This window comes from Diabrotica virgifera, chromosome 1 (genome assembly GCF_917563875.1).
Source record: "Diabrotica virgifera virgifera chromosome 1, PGI_DIABVI_V3a".
In the NCBI taxonomy this organism is placed as follows: domain Eukaryota; kingdom Metazoa; phylum Arthropoda; class Insecta; order Coleoptera; family Chrysomelidae; genus Diabrotica; species Diabrotica virgifera.
The window spans coordinates 71,042,545-71,063,703 of NC_065443.1; the positions used below are offsets into that span (position 1 = coordinate 71,042,545).

The 21,159-nt window shown below is 32.1% G+C and overlaps 1 protein-coding gene across 1 annotated transcript; it reads right to left on the minus strand.

Moving 5' to 3' along the window:
* Positions 1–4,228: 4,228 nt before the first annotated feature.
* On the minus strand, positions 4,229–19,835 carry LOC126890942 (uncharacterized). Its single transcript, XM_050660119.1, has 2 exons — positions 18,762–19,835; positions 4,229–4,297 (listed from the first exon to the last, which is right to left on the minus strand). The coding sequence occupies exons 1-2, from the start codon at positions 19,833–19,835 to the stop codon at positions 4,229–4,231; spliced, it is 1,143 nt and encodes a 380-aa protein (XP_050516076.1).
* Positions 19,836–21,159: the final 1,324 nt, after the last annotated feature.

Sequence of the window (21,159 nt, forward strand, 5' to 3'; positions counted from 1 at the left end):
ACGTGATTTATTTTGAGAATATCATCATCACCATCATCTTTGGCTTTTACCACTCCTCGTGAGTCTTTGCCGCGTTTACTATTGTCTTCCGTTGGTTTCGATCCTGTGCTACTATTTCCCATGGTCTCACTTCCATCTTCTCCAGGTCTTTGCTCACTGCATTTTTCCACTCTTTTCTAGGCCGTCCTGTCAGTCTTCTACCGTCTGGTCATTCCCAAAACGCACTGCTAATCAGTATGTCGTCGTCACTCCGTACCACGTGGCCTACCCAGTCTATCGGCTTTTATGTATCTCACGATGTTTCCCTGCCCGAAAAGAGTATCTAATTCATTGTTGTATCTGCTCCTCCATTGATTTATCACACTGTCCCTGCAAGGACCATATACATACATATTATATAAGTCACAGGATTTTCCGTTAGCATACCAATAGTTTATTTCTTTCTTTCTAAATTTCCATGTTTTACTTCCTTCTAAACGTTTATATGATCTTAATAATTATCTCCTATGTGGCACCTCCAGTAAATCCAAAACATTTCAAACACTAATTTTTTGTGGATGCATCTTTAAGAGTACGTAATAATATAGTGGCGTCCATAGCTCAGTGGCTAGATCCCTACTAACACCAAACATTCCATGTATGTTCCTAGAATGTACACACAGGACATTGAAAACATTCCTGGAATGTCCTCAAAAGCACAAAACGTCCCCTAAATGTCCCAGGAAAGTTCTGTGTCAGCATTTTAAACATTCCTTGAATGTATTTTTGGAACATTCCATGAATGTCTACGAATATTCTTTTGACATTCACAGTATATTTTTTAGACAGTCCCCGGATATAGTAGCTGATACGACACAATACCTCCGATTTGTTTTTTCATGAGTTTTGAAGAGAGACTTAAAACTTTTTTTACAGTCACCTCCTGTTTTCATATGATATTTTTTGACATGTTTTTAGTAAATTCAACTATCTATTTACTACAAAACATGTCAAAATTTACATGTGAAAACAGGAGATGACCCTAAAAAATGGTTTTTCGTCTCCTACAAAATTTATGAAAAAGCAGATAGAAGGAATTGTCACATCACCGACGATATACCAGAAGTATATGTGGCCATACCAAATAATACATCCTTGATAAATATAAACATTTTTATTGTACAAAATATTGTCATATATTTTTTCCATAATCATCACTACGATGATGATTCAATGTATTGAATTTTACATTACAATTACAATCTGGTCATAACTGACCAATGAGTAATTTTAATTTTAATTTAACCTAAATTACTACTGTTCCTTAAAATGAAGAGCTTACCCTATAGCGTCTCTTATCTAATCTAACAAGAGCGTGCACTATTTTAACATACACAGGCACACAAGCACTATGCTCTGCTTTTCAATATCACCTATCACTCAAACTAGTTCAAAAGGCTTTGTCCTCTTCAATCTTCTAGTTTGCCCAGTAGTTTAAAGAAGCTGGATTTCCTCAATATTCTCGTACTTATGAAGTTGTTGCTGGTGACTTCCTGCCATCTTCTTGATGATTATCTAGGTTCCATTTCTAGGCCTTTATGGAGATCACTGTTTGTCACATACCAAGGAGCATCTACAATATTTCCCAGTATTTTGTTTTGGAATCTTTGTATAATTTTTATATTGCTTGGTCTAGTAAGTACACCCCCCATAGAGGACAACCATAAGTCCTTACAGGTCTTAATATTTGTTTATAAAGTAATAACTTATTATGCATCGACAATGTGGAGTTTCTTCCAACTAGCCAATACACCTTTTACATATATCTTTCTTTTGCCTTTCATATTCCTTCCTGGTTTTTTTGAAGACCACTTTCAGCTGATTCTCTAAAAAAAATTTATGGTATTTTTTCTATTCTTTACAATTAAACGTCAAAGAAATAGGTACAAAATAATAAATAAATAGAACTAATTACAGTTAATGCATAAATAATTCGTTTCATAAATAATAAAGAAAATTGAAAACGGATTTTATAATACTTACATAATTGTTTAAACAAAAGAGATCCAGCCAGAGCAAAACTAACATACACAACAGCAAAAAAAGCCACTATATTTATAATTCTAATTTCCATTTTCCATCCAATCATAAATTTTTAGGTTATCCTTATCATCATGAAATGTGAAGACCACGCGGCATGCGACCCTACTTACATAGAACACGCGCGACAAATTATAAAATGAACGCAAATTGAATAGTAAATGGCCTCACTTAAAATATAGGATATTGGTAGTATGTTCATAGAATGTCTTGTGGTAACATTCCACCAACAATGTAATCAGATGTTCACCAAATGTTCCTTGAATGTCCAGGATATTCAAACATTAATTGAACTTTGATAGTACATTCCTGAAATGTTTTGTGTTGTTAGGGATATTGGCTTGCTAAGTCGGATGGCTCGGATTCGATCGCGACACCTAACAAAAGTTTTCAATTTCTAATTCAACTAAGCTACCACAGTGTTTGGGAGGATACGTAAAGCCCTAGATCCCGGCTTCTTATGTAGTCTTTAATACTTAAAACCTAGCCAGAAAGTTACACAAATGTAAGATGTACCATAAGTCAATTGCTGCAATGCGACAGGTTATACCATAGAAATATGTTCAATACCATATCAAAGTACTAAAACACATAGCTTGTTTGTTTAATTTTCTCTTTATCCAATGGCGCTACGGCCCAACTCAGGCTCTAACATGCAAGCCTCCAAGCATCCCTCTCCTCAGCTGCTATATTTCTAGTTATCGACCCTCAATAAACCTTGCTTTCTTCCTCGGTCGTCCTACTGGCCAAAGTCTCATCAAATACCACTAAACGTTCTACAAGGTGTTCTGTTATTATTCATTCTTATAAGGTGACCTGCCTAGCGTAATTTTTATATCTTTGTAAGATTTGTATAGAGGTTTCTTTGTAATAATGATAAAACTCGTGATTGAAATTATTTTTTAACATACCATGGACGCAGATGAATCCCAATGTTTATTTTTAGTAAAAAGATTTTTCACAATTTTGACCACTACGAAGATTACTAATGTTTTGTCAACTAGTCAGCACAATTTTGTCCTTGTTGTATTTATGGCGTATAAATATTTATAATTTGAAGGTATTTATAAGTCGATTGCCATTGATTAATAATTTTAATTTAGAAAATAATGGTAGGGGAGCAAAGTATGCTAAATGTGCAGTCACTCGAGCGTTATGGAAACCTATTGGGTTGTGAAGAGTAGGTCTCAAAACCAAAAAAAGTTAAGTAAAGTTTTCCATTTTAGTGAAAACTTTCCATTTTTAATTTAATTTTCCATTTCCAACAATCGTTTTTTAGATTATAGCGCCATCTATCCATAATTCCAAAAAAATATCTCGAATAAAAGTTACTTATTTTTACGTAAGAAACCCAAATCTGCAATAAAAAATGGGGGCTCTCATTTAAGATGTTAAAGTTACCCCCACCCCAACTTCGTAGGGGGTCGTGTTTGGTGCCATTCGATAAATTTTTCAAAAATAATTGAATAAATGTATTTTTCGATATGATGTTTGGCGGGATTCGTATTTAAATTTTAAAATTTACCCCCCACCCCTCTTGTGGGAAGTCGTGTTTGGTATCATTCGATAGATTTTTGAAAAATATTTAGAACGTATTTTTAAGTTTTTCGATCTGTCATTTATTTCGCGAAATATTCGCTTTTTTCTTGTGAAACTTTGGGACTCACCCAGTTCCTAACGTACCGCCCAATTGTCAGATTTTTTAAATATACACTGTTTTGTATATTATACTTATCTTACCATATCTTAATCTGACAATTTCGAGTTTTTCTAAGGCTAGATTTTTTTTCTCCCAATGTAATAATCGGACGCTCTCGAGTAACTGCAAAAACCCCGATTGGGCTCTCCTACCATACGTTTTCTCCGCCATCGGTCATCGCTAATTTCATAGACAGTTTCATCTTACTTCAGTAGTTTCCAATATTAACTGGGCTAAAAAGACTGAAACGGACTATATTACGTTTTTCCCTAATGCCTGATATTTAGTTATCGCACTCTGCTAATAATTCTGGCAGACCAATGCCTAGTTTTCAAATTTTTTTACTAATTTATGCCACATTCCCCTTCATCTAGAATTACAATTTCTATTTTTATTTGACATATTTTTGAAGTTTTCTCCCTTTTTTTTGTTCTAATTAATGCTTTATTATCATAGTAGGGGAGGTCTAGATACTACATTTGCAGTTACTAAAGCGGCATACATGGTTTTAGGCGTTACCTAAAACCAAAAAAAAAGTTAAGTTAGATTTTCCATTTTAGTAGAGATTTTCCATTTTTAATTTAATTTTGCATTTCAAAAAATCTCAATTTAGAGTTACTTGTTTCTAACACGTTGACGGACAGTGCGTCAAATGTATAAGCAAGTGTTGTGACACTATAATATTATGTATTTTGCAAAGTGGAATAGGGAAAAATGCAACGTCTATAGACGTTGTATCACATTCCGTCAATGGAAATTAGACGTCTATAGATGTTCGGTCCGTCAACGTGTTTAGCAAGGAAACCAAGTCTGGAATAAAAAGTGGGGTATCCTATTTAAGATTCTAAAGTAACCCCCCACCCCACCTCCGTGGGGGATCGTGTTTGGGGGTCATTCGTTAAATTTTTGAAAACTATTGAACACGTATTCTTCAGTTTTTTGATCTCATATTCATTTCGCAAAATATTCGTTTTTTTTGTGAAACTTTGTGACTCGCCCATTTCCTTACGCTCCGCTCAAATCATCAGATTTTTGAAATATACACTGTTCTTCATATACAGTGGAACCTCGATAACTCGGATTAATCGGGACCGCGGCCGATCCGGGTTACCGAAAATCCGGGTTAGCCGGAGAGCATGGTAAAAATTAATAAAATACGGTATACTTATAGATAAAGTCCCTTATAAGCAAAATAATATGAAATATATATGCACAGTTACCTATTGTTGTATAGAGTTTAGTAGACAATATAAAGTATTATTAATTTCTAGGTAAAAAAACTCAGTCAGTTTGGTTGTGTCAATAATTTCGTCTGGTCTGCTTACGTAATTTAAGAACAGTGAGTCTTTCATTGTTTAAAAGACCATTGTTTAAAAAAAATTTTAAGAGACAGTTGAAAATAAATAAAGGAATAACAGGTGCCTGTTGTTTGCGATAATGAATGTCGCTCTGCCGCCGTCGTGTGCATGAGTCATTTTTACTATCATATAGTTCAAATTACACAGATACCCATTATCTCTCAAATATTATATTATGATTAAAGGGAAGTTTTATCAATGAAATTCGATATTTTTAAGACATTCCAGAAGCGGCTGCAGATAAAATGTTTTAACATAATGCATACATTTTTATTGTTGAAATGTTTGTCCGATGAAAATCGGTCCGGGTTAGCCGGACTTCCGGATTATCGGGGGCCGACTTATCGAGGTTCCACTGTACTTAACTTACCTTGTCTTAATAATATGACGTTTTCGAGTTTTTTTAAGGATAGATTTTTTACGTTTTTACGTCTCCAACGCACGCCCCTGTATTGAGAATCCATTTAGGGGTACATTTACACGGTACAAGGTTTCTCCCTATATGATTTTCTGGTGCGCTCGAGTAACGCGCAAAATCCCCGCTTGAGCTTCCCTACCATCACGCTTAATTTATTTTCTATAGGTGTGTGGATTATAAACAAAAACATTTAATCGTTATATTCCATGTTTTTTTAAGTACAGTTTCTAATCTAATAATTTATGTAAGTACAATAGAGGAATATTAGTGCAATCACTGAAGATGAATATGAGCTATTACCTCCGATTTCGTTAAACCTCCATCGATTTGCATGAAAATTGGTGAGTGGTTAGAGGATATCTCATGGAACAAAGGTGACGTTGTGTAAACTTGCGCTTCTACCCTGGGGGTGAACATTACTTTTTTAAAACTAACCCCACAATTCGATAGAGAGACAAATTCTAAGCAAAATTTGTTATATAAGTTATTAATGTAAATGAATACTTTTTGAGTTATTAAAGATCAAAAATTTTAATTTTTCGTGAGAAAAATGCATGTTTTTACCCGATTTTTCATAAATAACTCAAAAACTATAAGTTTTTACAAAAAAGTTATTATTTCCAAAATTGAAGCTAATAAAAACTAAAATAAACTCATTACTAGAAAAACAATTTTAGTGTTAACTTTAAGTGAGTTATAGATAATTGAATGTACAGTGCGGTGGAATAAGTATTGCCCCCCCTATTAACTTGTTTATTTTAAGAATATAAGCAAAACGCTCGGACAGATCGATTTTTAAACTAACCATAGTATATTATAGCATCAACGTTTCGAACTTTTCGCGATCCCTCTTCAGGTGACAGGCATAACTTTGATTTTGTTTAAATAGGAAAGTTTATCATGTGACACCTCATTTAAAAGCTCTTAAAATACTGATTTCAAAAATATATAATACTTTAATCCTGTTTGAGAGCGTAGGCGCAAAATTTCGGTCGAATTCTTTCTAAATGCAATTATTTTTTTCGAATCCTGAAGAAACTAATAAATATTTTTGAAAAATTTAAACGCAGAATTAAATATTACAGTATTCTCGATGGTCCAAAGTCCCTGAGAACTCCTATAATGTTTATTTTAATAAGTCACAGTGGTGAAAAAAGAGAAAATTTAGTGTGATTTAATTTCAAATATATCATTCAAAAGAAACTTTTTGTTTATTCTAAGGGACTGTCAGCCCTCGGTAGTAATCTAACTTTTGATTCTGTATTTAAATTTTTCAAAAATATTTATTAGTTTTCTCAGAATTCGAAAAAAATAAATGCGTTTAAAAAGAGTTCGACCGAAATTTTGCGCCTACGCTCTCAAATAGGACTAAAGTATTATACATTTTTGAAATCAGTATTTTAAGAGCTTTTAAATGAGGTGTCACATGATGTGCTTTTCCGTTTAAAAAAATCAAAGTTATGCCTGTCACCTGAAGAGGGATAACGTAAAGTTCGAAACGTTGATGCTATAATATACTATGGTTAGTTTAAAAATCGACATCTCCGAGCGTTTTTCTTATATTCTTAAAATAAACAAGTTAATAGGGGGGGGGCAACACTTATTCCACCGCACTGTATATATTTTTTTCGGCCAGTTTCCAAATCTACGTATTCAAGCTTAAATAAAGGGAAAATGATGCATTTTAGAACATAAACTTATAAAACATTTCTCAAAGTGTTTAGAAATATCTATCAAATGAACCCACGAAGAAGTTGATAGCATGAAAATTCATGCCTCAAATTTTTTTCAGAATTCACCTTTTAAAAAATTTTCCAAAAAATGTTATTGTTTTATCTTAAATAACTCAGTTAATTTTTACGATATCAGGTTTACGTAAAATCCCTTTGGAGTTTAGTTCCAAGGGCTATTAAATCACGTTAAACCTAATTTTTTAAACCCCCTACTTTTCTAAAAGTTAAATGTTAAATCACCCCGGTTACATGATTCTAGCAGCAAATTTTTAGCTTTAAACGTTTCTATCTCGGTTATTTTTACCCTACGGAAATAGTAAAAAAGGAAAAATATTTGGTACAGAAAAAACTAAAATTGGGTTATATATCATTTTTTAGGTTTATTGAGTATTTTTGGAGTTATTATTAAAAGAAAATGAGAACTACGATAATCTTAAAAATTCTTATTTTTTTAGTTATAACTTTTTTTCAAAAATGTGCATTCTAAACTTGTCAAAATTGTTGAAATCGTTACTTATAGTAATATAAAGAAACTCTTATAAGAATTACAATAAATTTTAATTTTTGAGGAAATGGCGTATGTTTTATTTTTCACTTTTTCCTAAAAAATTTGAAAGGGTTCTCTTATTTTTATCATAACTTGCTTAATTTTGATGCTATTAACTTCTTCTGGAGTTCATTTGATAGGTACTACCGAGTACTTTGACAATTGTTAAGCAGATATATTTTATAAAATGCATTGTTTTTTCCGTTATTTAAGCTTGAATATTTAGATTTTAGTACTCGTCGAAAAAAATATACATTCAATTACCCATAACTCACTTTGAATTAACAACAGTTTAGTTGTTTAAGCAAGCAGTGTATTCATTTTTTTATTATCTTCAATTTTGGTAATAAAAACTGTTTTGTAAAAGCTGATAGTTTTTGAGTTATACGTAAAAAACCGCTTTAAAACATGCATTTATTTACGCAAAAATAAAATCTTTGATCTTTAATAACTCAAAAAGTATCGATTTAAATTAATAACTTTATATAACAAATTTTGATTATAATTTGTCCCTCTATCGATTTATGTTATTATTTTTAATAAAATAATTTTCACCCCCAAAAAGGGGTGGCAACCACCCCCAGGGAAAAAGCGCAAGTTAGCATCATGTCACCTTTGTTCCTTGAGGTATTTTCTAACTACTCAACCAATTTTCATGAAAATCGATGGAGGTTCAACGAAATCGGAGGAGAAAACCTTTAGTTACTGTACTATATTACTTATTTCACTTCATTAATCTTTAGTAATAAAATTTTTATTTGTATGCAGTGATAATTGATTTTAATAAAATTCTCACTTTTTGGTGTCTCGGGTTATTACAAAAAAGCTGTTACAAAGTAACATCCAGGGGATAAATGTTTTTTCTATCTCTCGACGTCTATAAATCGGCTGATTGATAATAGTATGACATTTTAGTGCAATATTGACGCCCTGTCGCTTCTTTGATAGTTAGTGGAGCTATTTTCAGGACATATTGTCACTGTTCCGCGAACCATGAAGGATCCGAGGAGATAAGGAGAGTCTTCTAGATGTTATTGAAGGATTTTATGTTGAAAATATACGTTATCGTTTCTTTTTGGGGATCATATTGAAAAATAAGTTTGTGTAGGAGACTATAACATAAAGGACTAAGTTTAAATTTTGTATAAGGTTATAAAGTAGACTCCCGGTTATTCTTTTCAGCAATTTGGCGCCAATTTGCCGGTAAAATATGTGCTCCTTTCACCTTCTTTTTTTGTTTCACGCTTTAGATCTTTTGCTCTTAAAACGTATTATTTTTTAAAGAGGTCGTTACACACAGAACAGTACAAGGGTTTGATCTTAAAACTTTTAATATTATGATATCCATTAAAAGATGTTTGGAAATTTGAAGTAACAATAAGAATATAAAAAAATATTGGAAATAACTTCAGCAAACAAGATGACCATAACTAACATGTTGCATTTAAAGGTATGTATACATATTCACTACAATCGGCGCGCGCGTAGCATGTTCGTTATATTGATACGTGTTTTCAAGAGGCGCACAAACGGAGCACCCCGAGCGGAGCGCATATACATATATTATACGTATCTTAAAATGCCACCATCAAATTGTTGAGCATCAAATTGTTTTAATTAAACGCTTTTCTTTAGTTCAACAGTTTGCGTCAAATCTTTTAATTTGACTACCTTTTCTCCAATGAAAATTAATGAAAATTTGCAGACATATGCATTCGCGGGAATAATAGACGAATATCCAGTAAAGATTTTTTTATGTTTATTAATTGTTTAAATAAAAAAAAAGATTTTAATGGAAAATGTTTAACTTCACGCTTCCGAAATTATCCAAATCGGGTTAGTCATTCTGGAGTTGTTATAAAAAAAGATACAAATAAAGACGTTTATTAAACGTCAATTAATGTTTATTTACCGACAAATCTCCAGGACAGACTGCACGTGCCCAATAGGGATCTTTCATCAAATTTTAAATTCGAAAAAATATTATAAATCACAACAGAACATAATTTAAAACATGTATCAAAAAAAAATTGTTTTTGGTTTCTGTTTGGCCCCTAAAGACGATTCTAAATTCAAATTAAAGCAACTAGCCCAAAACGCGTCGTGAGGTCATATGATAATATGTTTACATTTTGCACCGACAAAGTAAACAAAATTGTATATAATTTTAAATTAAACATTATAAACCTCAGTAGAAAATAAAGTTATATGACGTTACAAGTGTTTTGATCGTTTGAACTATTCATAGAGAAGTTGTACTTTTACAAAATGGTTTTATTTTCCATAGTAAACCTTATACCCTTTCCTTCAAAAACTGTATCAAACTCCAATCTCAACAAACTGGTATATATTATTACAATGACATAAGATAAATATCATTAGAGTATAAATATTTTTCTCTTATTCCGCGACGATGAGCTGGCAAAATACCCAAGTAGATGGAGGCCAATAAACTAAAGAAGGAAAGAAGAATATACCTAAACCATAAACATAACAACATAGTAAAACTAAGTGACGTCACGGGCCGTATGAAATATTTTAAATTACAGAAGATTTTAAATTTGTATATCTGAGTTATTATGAGTTTTTGAAGCGTGAAATTTTGGAAATCTCATTTTTAAACAAAACTGAACATTATTATGTGATAAAAAATGTGCAAGTTCCCCATTAGGCTTTTATAAGATTAGGTAATATTATCTCCTACTAAAATCCTGATAGTAATAATTTATTATCACAGATAATTTTTGCTTTTTCTACAAAGAAAGAAATATTTTCCACTTAGGATCAACAGCACACGATGGCATTAAATTGCTTTAAAGACAACTTAAAGCTCGAATTTTTCAGCGGTCTTAACGATATTATTTCCGTGGCCACTATTGCAAGTCCTTTAATTTACTATATCCTTGCCGGCTTTTAAATCTTGAAAGTGGTTGATTGCAATCTTTATGTTGCTTAATTGAATTTCTTGTTGGAAATACTGTAAAAACTCGACAAAAAATATAATCTAACTATATAAAATCGATTGCGAAATATTGAGGTTTGATAACGTAATTTAAAAAGTTTTTCGAATATACAGATTAAAGAAAAGGTCTATTGTCTATAATAACTAAAATTTATACGAGTTTATTTATCATTATTTATTTACTGAAAGTAGTCTGTAATCCTGAGAATATTTTTAAAAATTAAAATTAAAAATATTTACCCGTAAAACAACTATAATAAAAATAATGTTTATAAAAAAACTGTCAAACTAGTCAGAAACCGTCAGCAAACAGTTGGTCAGTGAGAGAACATAATACAGTCACCAGTGCTAACCCCTCTACTAGCGCTGGTCCACAATTCGCTGATGGTTTCAAACCGTTTGAAACTGGTGCTAGAACAAACCTATTATAAACCGAGGTGTAGTAGTAGTTATTTTTAAATAACTTAATATCTTTGACATATAGTGTATACAATATACAGTGTGGTCACTATTTCTAAATACAAAATTCTATCATAATGGAACATCCTTAATATTTGTATTGTATAGAAAATATTACAGCCTCTCTTTAGGTACTAGGTTATAGGTACATATCTAGCATGTTTCCTTTGGTAGATATTTAGAATAGCTATAGATTTTTTGTTTATGCAGATTTTTTATTCTTTTTTTCTACCTATCCATATACCTACATACAGTGAGCACGTAAAGGTTGGAATAAATTAATTTTCTCAAGAACGGACGATTTTGGAAAAAAATCCCGAAACAGGTCAATTTTTATTTTTAAATCACGACTTTTTGGCATATACATCATACTACTGACGTCACCCATCTGGGCGTGATGACGTCATCGATGATTTTTTTAAATGAGAATAGGGGTCGTGTGATAGCTCATTTGAAAGACAATTCAATTCTTTATCCAGTAATATAAACATTAACATAATTATTTATACAGGGTGCCCAAAAAATTTTTTTTTAATTAAATTTATTGACATAAAAAGAAGAATGTGTGTAATTTATTTAATTGAAAATACATTTTACTGCTATCAGAAAACAAGAAAAAAATGTTTTTTTGGCAAATAAATATTGGTTTTTGCTTAAATCCAATACTAAAGCAGCCACTCACCAGCCTCGTGACAATTTGAACATTTAATTTAAGCGAAAAGCAATGATTATTTTTCAAATATACATTTTTTTTTCTGTTTTCTGAGAGCAGTCAAATGTATTTTTAAATAAATAAATTATATACATTCTTCTTTTTATGTCAATAAATTTAATCCAAAAAAATTTTTTTGGACACCCTGTATAAATAATTATGTTAATGCTTATATTACTGAATAGAGAATTGAATTACCTTTCAAATGAGCTATCACATGACCCCTATTCTCATTTAAAAAAATCATCGATGCCGTCATCACGCCCAGATGGGTGACGTCAGTAGTATGATATATATGCCAAAAAGTCGTAATTTAAAAATAAAAATTGACTTCTTTCGGGATTTTTTTACAAAATCGTCCATTCTCGAGAAAATGAATTTATTCCAACCTTTACGTGCTCACTATATAACGAACCAAAATTATAAAAGGTATAATCTTATTATGTAATCATCAATTAAAATATAAAATAAAAAATAAATCGTATACTATTAATCTTCTTCTTCTTCTTCTTTTTCTTCTTCTACGGCACTACAGACCAAATTGAGCCTTGGCCTCCTTTATTTTTTGCCTCCACTCTTGCTTGTCTGTGGCTGCTCTTCTCCATACACGGACTTCTAAAAGGGCTTGTGTCTTTCCAGCGCTTTCTTGGCTTTCCAACCGGTCTCTTTTTTGGTAGTCTGTCCTCTCCCATTCTTATCACCTGTCCGGCTCATTGCAATCTTTGTATTCTAATGAAGTCTGACGGGGGTATGATATTAATGCTCAATGGAATTTAATAACTCGTCATGTTAGTAAATAATATTTACCTATCGGATAACCTATATTTCCTATATTCTACATTCATAGATATACTATTAAATTTATTAAGTGTTTAAAATGTTCCTTTTCATGTTCAACACACAGTCGTATACGGTTAATAAATGATTGTCGAAAATATTATAGCATTTCAGATTAAACGGTAACAATGACATTTTTTCTATGGATGCTATACAACGTGCAACTTCTCTCACTACTTACAAACGTTCAAAACGAACAATTCCTCATGCAGCGAGAAAAGTCAGCCATTGCAGCTAGAAATATTTTTTCTCACGGGTTCTCCTACGATTTTCCATACATATTTCAATGTATGCATAATATAGTATACCTAGAAGCACCTAAATTATTTCATTTTGAAGTTTGAACTCTTGACAAAACCGCATCCATAGAAAAAGTACAGTGTACAACACATGAGAAAATGACATATTGTTCCCTCGCTTGATTTGCGATACTCGCCTAGTGCCTTGGCTTGTGACAACAAACTTCTGCGGTCGTGAGATATATGTCTTTTTTCTCACTTGTTGTACAATATACTATTGTTTACGGACTTTAAAATTATTTCGTGTAGTGAAGTCGTTTTATATTGTATCTTTTATGTATCCAGAAAAAGTATTTCGGTGGAATTACTCCTGGAGATCTTGCGGGCCATTCCACAATAACATTGTGTCCGATTCAACTGTTGCTTTAGTTATTACTTAGCACACACCTAACATTTGTTGTACGATACTTTGTTGGTCATGTTGAAACCACATGTTTCTTTTAATTTAAAAACGTTTAAATCAGCTCTACCTTTCTTCCCAAAAAGGGGGATTGAAAATAAATGTATATAAAATTCAGATGATGACAAATCTTGTAGTTAGTCAAAATATATAAGTAAGAACAAGATCCATAGACTACGTAATAGGCGTATACGTAATACATAGGTCATGAGTAAAGTCCGGATTATAAGTATTTTGCTTTGTTTTGCTTGTTTTGCTTATAATTAGGATTTTTAGTAAAAATGCTTATTTTAAAGATATGTTGCTTATCTTTGTTTATTGTACTTCTTATGATAAACTATAGTGAAATGTGTTACTTCATGTCTTAAACAAAATTCTATGAAGTATACAGAGCTATACAACTTTATTAATTCAATAAGCCATAAGAATTTTAATTCCTTAGTCTTAGGAGATAAACAGGAAAACCCTTTGCTATACCTGTAATGTAATAAACTAATATTTGTCTGCAAACAGCCCAAATTTATTATATTGTTGTAAAATAGTACCGGTATATTTGTCTAAATTTAAATACGCATCAATCACATCTGCAGATGTTGAAAGAACTTTTTCTACGTATAAATATATGTATACAGATAGAAGACATAGCTTTTTACAAGAAAAATTTCAAAAACATATTATTGTTAATTGCTTTTTTGCTAATGGCCATGAGTTAAAAATATATTAATATGTTAATTATTTTTCGATTATTTTATTATATTATAGCTTAATATTTTGGTAATTTTTTATTTATTGTTAATAATACGATAATTAAAAATAAATGTAATTTAATTGTTAATGTCCTTTATTCATATTTATATCATTATATCCATGTATACTTGCAGGTTTGTTTTTTTTTTGAATCTTGCTTATCTCAAAAAAACTTTGCTTAGTTTTACGACATTTAGTGCTTTGCGCCTTTGCTTAGTTTTGCGACAAAATAAGTGCTTATTTTAATCTTTCTGTCATGCTTATAATCACGACTTTACTCATGAGATTCCCATATAAAAAGATAACCAAACCGTTGAGCTTCTCTGTCGTATAAAAATGACTTGGGAAGCCTTCGGCAAACTGAACCACATTTTTCAAATCGTCCGATATATCAATACGTCTTAGAAGAAAAACGTTTAATCAGTGTGTTTTAGCTGAGCAGAAACTTTGACCATGACAAGGAGAATAGTTCAAAAGATCCGCATGGTTCAAAGTGCGATGGAGCTCGTTGGACTTTATGTTGGAAATTCCACTGCGAGAAAATATCCCAAATCGCCATCTACGACGAAGATTAGGACAGGCTGTTGCAGTAGAGAGAATAGCAACACTGAAGTGGAACTGGGCAGGTCACGTCGTTTAAGTGACAGATAACACATGGACAAAACGGCTACTGGAATCAAGGCCGAGAGATGATGTCTACCGAAGTAGAGGTCATCTTCCAACACGTTTTACTAATAATCTAAAACGTTATGAATTTAATGCATATAGCCCGATCAAAGAACAATCTGACCCAAAAAAAAATAAAGGAAGGATGAAAATTTGGGAATAGGTAGTTGAAACTGTCTATTATTATATAAGAAAAAGTTTACAATTCTACATCCCCTCCATTTTTCAAAAATAGAGGGGAATACCCCCCTCTCGAAGGTGAAAAATATACATTCAAAATAAAAAATAAGTCCGGAATTGGATAAAATGACTAATTCTAAGCAACTTTTGTTCTATAGAGTTTTTCCCTGGTTTTCACCGAAAACCAGATGTGACACTCAGTGCGTATCTTTTCGCAATGCATGCCACATGCGATGTAGGATATTGCTTCGGTATACGAGCTCGCTTAGTCAATATTTTCGAGTTATTTTTAAGTCAATATGTTCATTTTTAACAGAAAAAACATGTTTTTGGACGGATTTTCGGATATAACTCAAAAAATAAGTATTTCAGCGAAAAAAATATCCTTAGAAAAAATATAGCCTATAAAAAACTAAAAAAAAATGGTGTATGCTTCAGGTCTGTAGACTCAGTAGAAGCAGAGTTGTAGCTAATGAAAAGTAGGTTCTTCTTCATAAAATTCCAAATTGAATAATTCAATGTGAAATAACCCAAAAACCGAGAACTTTTCGGGGAAATTATTTTAACTTTTTTAAAGTGTTTAAAAAAAGGATTATTTTTGTTTTTTAAAAAAACTTTAACATTAAAAGTAAGTGAGTTAAATTTTATCATTACCACTTCATAAGTTATTTTGCTTATGTATTATTTATATGATCTGTAAGTTTCATCGGTTCAAAGTGCTTATTTTTGAAAAAACTGTAGTTAAAATGGCTTGAAGGAGTAACTAATCACGATTTAAGGCAAATTTTGAACAGACATAGCATAATCAATTTTATTACAACAAGAAAAAAAAAAGGAAAAATATTTAGAAAAGCAAAACGTACATTTTATTACTATGTAAGATATTTGGTATTACTAATAATTTTTAAGTTAATTCAATGAACAATTCCATTTTTTTTTTCAAAATTAAAAAAAAAGTTTTATTTTAAACAAAATTTTTTTCAAAACTGAGCACTTTGAACCAATGAAACTTACAGATAATTTAAACAATACATACGTGAATTAACTTGTGAAGCGGTTACGATTAATTTTATTTGGAAAGCTAATCAGGGGGTGATTTTCGCGATTTTTGTACCAAAAAAGTAAAAGGGACCAACAATATTTTGAGCGTAACTCACTTATTTTTAATGTTAGAATTTTTTTACAAAAACAAAAATAAACCTTTTTTAAACACTTTAAAAAAGTTGTAATGAATTTTCCCCGAAAGTACTTTGTTTTTTGGTTATTTCACATTGAAATATTCGATTTGAAATTTGACGAAGAAGATCCTACTTTTCATCAGCTACATCTCTGCTTATACTGGGTCTGCAGACCTCACGCGTACACCATTTTTTTTAAATTTTTTATAAGCTATATTTTTACTAAGAATATTTTTTTCGCTAGAGTACCTACTTACTTTTTAAATAATCTGCGAAAAAACGTCCATATACATATTTTTTTTGTCAAAAATGAACATATTCACTCGCAAATAACTCGAAAAGTATTGACTTAGTGAAAAAACTCTATAGAACAAAAGTTGCTTAGAATTAGTCATTTTATCCTATTCCGGGCCTATTTTGAACGTATATTTTTTCACTCACGAGAAAATATTTTTCACCCCGTATTTCCCAATTTTTGTAAAATGGAGCGTGGGGTGGCGATTGGGCTATGCTGGTCTATTACGCAATCGAATTTAAAGCGGACTGTATGGAAATAATAACAAAAAAATTCTTACCTTATTTTAACTGGTAGGTCGAGAAGTCTTCAGTTATTAGTAAGGTGAAGGAAGGAGGGAGAAAGGGTTAATTTATTTTTTACTATAACTGAAACCGGCGTTTTTTGGCGACACTTGATAACTACAGGAAACGACTTAACAATTCAATTTGTTCTTACTTACTGACAACCACGACTAGTTAGTACTAACGAAAGGTAATTAAAGAGAAAACAAAAAATTTAGTACAATATCTGGGCAAGAAAATAGGCCAGGTACTTCGAATGAAATAAATTTAATGAGGCCAAAACATCCTGCCCCCCCCCGAGTTTATTTTTAAAATAAACGAAAAATCAACGAAAACTAATTTAATTTTAATATGCTAAGTCTGCACATGAACCCATCACCCTAAACTAAAATTTTAACTATCAAATAAAATAAAAAAATCCTCTCCAGTTTATTGACTGGGTAGAGGACACAGTTTAACGACTGGGCGCATGTAACTACCGTGCTTGGTTCGCACTTTTACGATTCGAACAATCCCATCTTTTCCAGGATACAAAGTCTCTATGACTGCCAGAGGCCACTGTAAAGGTGGGATAGTTTCATTTTTTATTATAACTACCATTCCCTCTTTGGGAGGGTTCGAGTTAGTGTTCCATTTTAAACGAGACTGCATAGAAGACAAATATTCTGAATGCCATCTTTTCCAATAATGTTGAACAATGCAATCTAATAATTTATATCTTTTCAAAGTACTCATATTTTTATCAAGATCAATATCCATCGAGGGTAATGACACTAAAGGTTCTGTACATAAAAAATGCGATGGAGTCAGCGCGACTGGATTTTCAGGGTCGTTACTTTGAACACAAAGAGGACGCGAATTCAAAAGACACTCGATTTGTGTCAGAACAGTTAAAAATTCTTCGTAAGTAAGGATTTGATTCCCCACAACTCTATTTAAATGAAGTTTTACACTTTTTATATTGCTTTCCCAAATACCACCGAAGTGACTGCCATAAGGTACGTTCATTTTCCAAGAAATTTTGGTATTATTAAGTTCCTGTTGGAATGCATCTTTATAAGTTTTTGAAGTAGTTAATTGATATATTTCATCGAGGACTCTCTTGTCACCCACAAAATTTGTGCCATTATCTGAATATAAAACCTTACAATTTCCACGACGAGATAAAAATCTTTTGAAAGTGGCTAAGAAACAATCTGTAGAGAGCGAGGAGGCTAATTCAAGATGTATGGCTTTCGTACTTAGACAAACAAACAAACATACGTAAGCCTTTTGAGTTTTTACGCCACGATATTTTCCTATAGTAATGGAAAACGCACCAGTATAATCTACACCAGTGTGTAAAAAGGCTTTTGCCTGATTGACTCTTACGGCGGGTAAGTCAGCCATCATAGGATAGGTAGGTTTAGGATTAAGACGAAAACAACGATTACATCTCCAAATTCTATTTCTGATGGCCTGACGACTAGATAGTATCCAATAATTTGTTCTCAGAAGATTTTGCAACAAATACGCTCCAGCATGTAAATGCAATTTATGGAAATAATCTATTAACAAAATGGTTAAAGGATCGGCTTTGGGCAACAAAATCGGATGTTTTTGTTCAAAACTACATTGGGAGTTGGACAAACGTCCACCTACTCTAATTATTCCATTTTCAATAAATGGATTCAAACGACGTATGGAAGATTTTACAACGAGATTTTGAGAAAGGGCTTTATATTCTTCAGAAAAATGCTTTTGCTGGACAGCTCGAATTAATTCAATTTCTGCAATTTTTAAATCAAATAGAGATATCCGTTTATTTAAAGACAATTTTCTAAGAAATCTTAATACGTATACTGTGGAATTTAAAAGTTTCGACCAACTGGAAAAATATTCAATAAGAGTATACAGCGGAGAAATTACACGAGTGACATTACCAAAGAAGGTTTGTGATCTATATTCAGAATCACAAATCATAATTTCCTGTCCGTTGACAGACTGAATAGGCCAATATTCTGGCTCCAACAGTAACCAATTTGGACCAGTAAACCATGTGGAATGGTTGACTAACGAAGAAGGAAACAAACCTCGAGAGGCGCAATCAACAACATTTTCCTTTCCAGAAACAAAAAACCAATACTCTGACGGAACCATCTTATGAATTGTAACAACTCTATTTTGAACAAATATTTTGAGATTTTTCTCTGAGGACTTTATCCAATTTAATACAATCATGGAATCACTTAAGGCAAAAATTTTATCAATATTATGTCTAGGAGAATAAGTTTCAATAGCATGTGAAAGAAGCTTTGAGAGAAGAAGCGCTCCACAAAGCTCTAATCGAGGAAGAGTTATTTTAGACATTGGAGATACTTTAGATTGAGAGTACAGTAAAGTAACTTTAACTTGACCTGTACAATTAACAACCCTGGAATAAACAATGGCTGCGTATCCAGCAGCACTTGCGTCTGAAAATCCTACAAAAGACAACGACGAATTAGGTGTAACTGCTATATGGCGTGGAATTTGTATTTTGTATAGGACATGAAATTCATTTTGAAACTTTTCCCATGCTATTTCGATTTCTTTTGGTACGGTACTATCCCAATCTACCTTTAGAGTCCAAAGTTTCTTTATCCAAATTTTAAGCAAGAGGGTTATAGGAGATAGGAATCCCAAGGGATCAAACATACGAGCAACAAGTGAGAGCATGTTTCTTTTTGTACAACGGGTCGATGAGGGTATTTCTAACCCAAAACTAAAATTGTCACATTTTTCTTCCCATTGCAATCCTAACACTTTGGAGACTGACTTATCAAATTGTTTGGTTTTGACCAATTGAAGGGGTTCGGGGATTGTCGATAGTAGATCGTTCGAGTTCGACATCCATTTGGTTAATTTAAAACCACCTTTTTGAAACAAATTCACTAACTGAGTGTGTGTAACTATAGCTTCAGAAACATTTGGAAAACTGCTAATAAAATCGTCTACATACATATCTCTTAAAATTGGGATGATAGCATCAGGAAAACTTTTAGATTCGTCATTACATAATTGTTTTATTACCCTGAGACTAAGATATGGTGAGGCTTTTACTCCAAAAGTTAAAGTATTTAATTGGAAAATAGAAATAGGATCATTGGTATCAAATCTCCACAAAACTCTTTGAAACGAACAATGAGATTCAACCACTTTAACCTGCCTATACATTTGTTTCAAATCAGCGACAATTGCGATTGGAAAAAGACGAAAATTCAACAATATTGTGGTAGGATTATTTTGTAATTTTGGACCTTTATAAAGAATTTCATTTAATGACGGTCCTTTACTAGTTTTCATAGAGGCATCAAAGACTATTCTACAAGGAGTGGAAGGGCTATCTGATTTAAAAACACAATGATGGGGAATATAATACGACAACGAATCAATGGTTTGAATGGGAACTAAACTCATGTGCTTTTGGTCTAAATAGTCTTGAAAGATATCACAGTAAAGTTTTCTAAGTTCTGGGTTTGGTGCTAGGCGATTTTCTAAGGACAACAATCTATTTTTAGCAAGAACAAAAGAATCACCCAGTACATTAGGATCATTTTGGAACGGCAATGAAACTGTGTATCTACCATCTGCATCTCTACATACATTTTCTAAAAATAAATTTTCACAAATTTCATCTTCTGATGAACTATTAGTAACAGTGGGCAAATCCTCTAATTCATACATTCTTTCGACCAAGGAATCTAAATTCAACAAAGGGTTACAGACGAAAGACAAATATGTGTGGATTTTTTCAAAATTTGGTGCAGCTGAGCCCATGACTACATAACCTAAACTAGTCTCAATAGCTGATAGAGAATCTTCGCATGACACTCTATTACAACCAATGATATTTGAAAAGACAAATAAGCCTAAAATACCATCTATCTTGCCAGGAAAAAAGAAATTCGGGTCAGCTAATTTCAAGTGTTCTATACTGTTAATACAGTCTTTGTCAACTGGTTGATCTGGCAACTTATTAGAGATTGTGTCTATAAGCAACACTTCTATAGGATATTGTATTTTTTTATCAAAATGGGAAAAGATAACAATGTTGGTTTTACCTACTATCGGGGTGGTTGATCCTCCTATACCAGAAACTGTCAAATTTAATTTCGAATAACTTAGGCCTAATTTTCGGGAACAATCAAAAGTAAGAAAATTAGCAGAAGAACCACTATCTAACAAAAATCTAACCTTGTGAGCACTACCCCATTTATCAACAACTTTAACCATTATTGTCCCAAACAGACTAACAGAACTCGATTCTGATTCATTTGGGATATTT

Bases quoted from the DNA above. Each gene is read 5' to 3' on its own strand.
- LOC126890942 (XM_050660119.1), bottom strand. From the start codon at position 19,835: ATGTATGTAGACGATTTTATTAGCAGTTTTCCAAATGTTTCTGAAGCT. The intron at 4,298-18,761 runs GTAATTTCTCCG...TTTTGGTTTTAG, and splicing joins TCTTTGGTAATGTCACTCGT to GTAACGCCTAAAACCATGTA.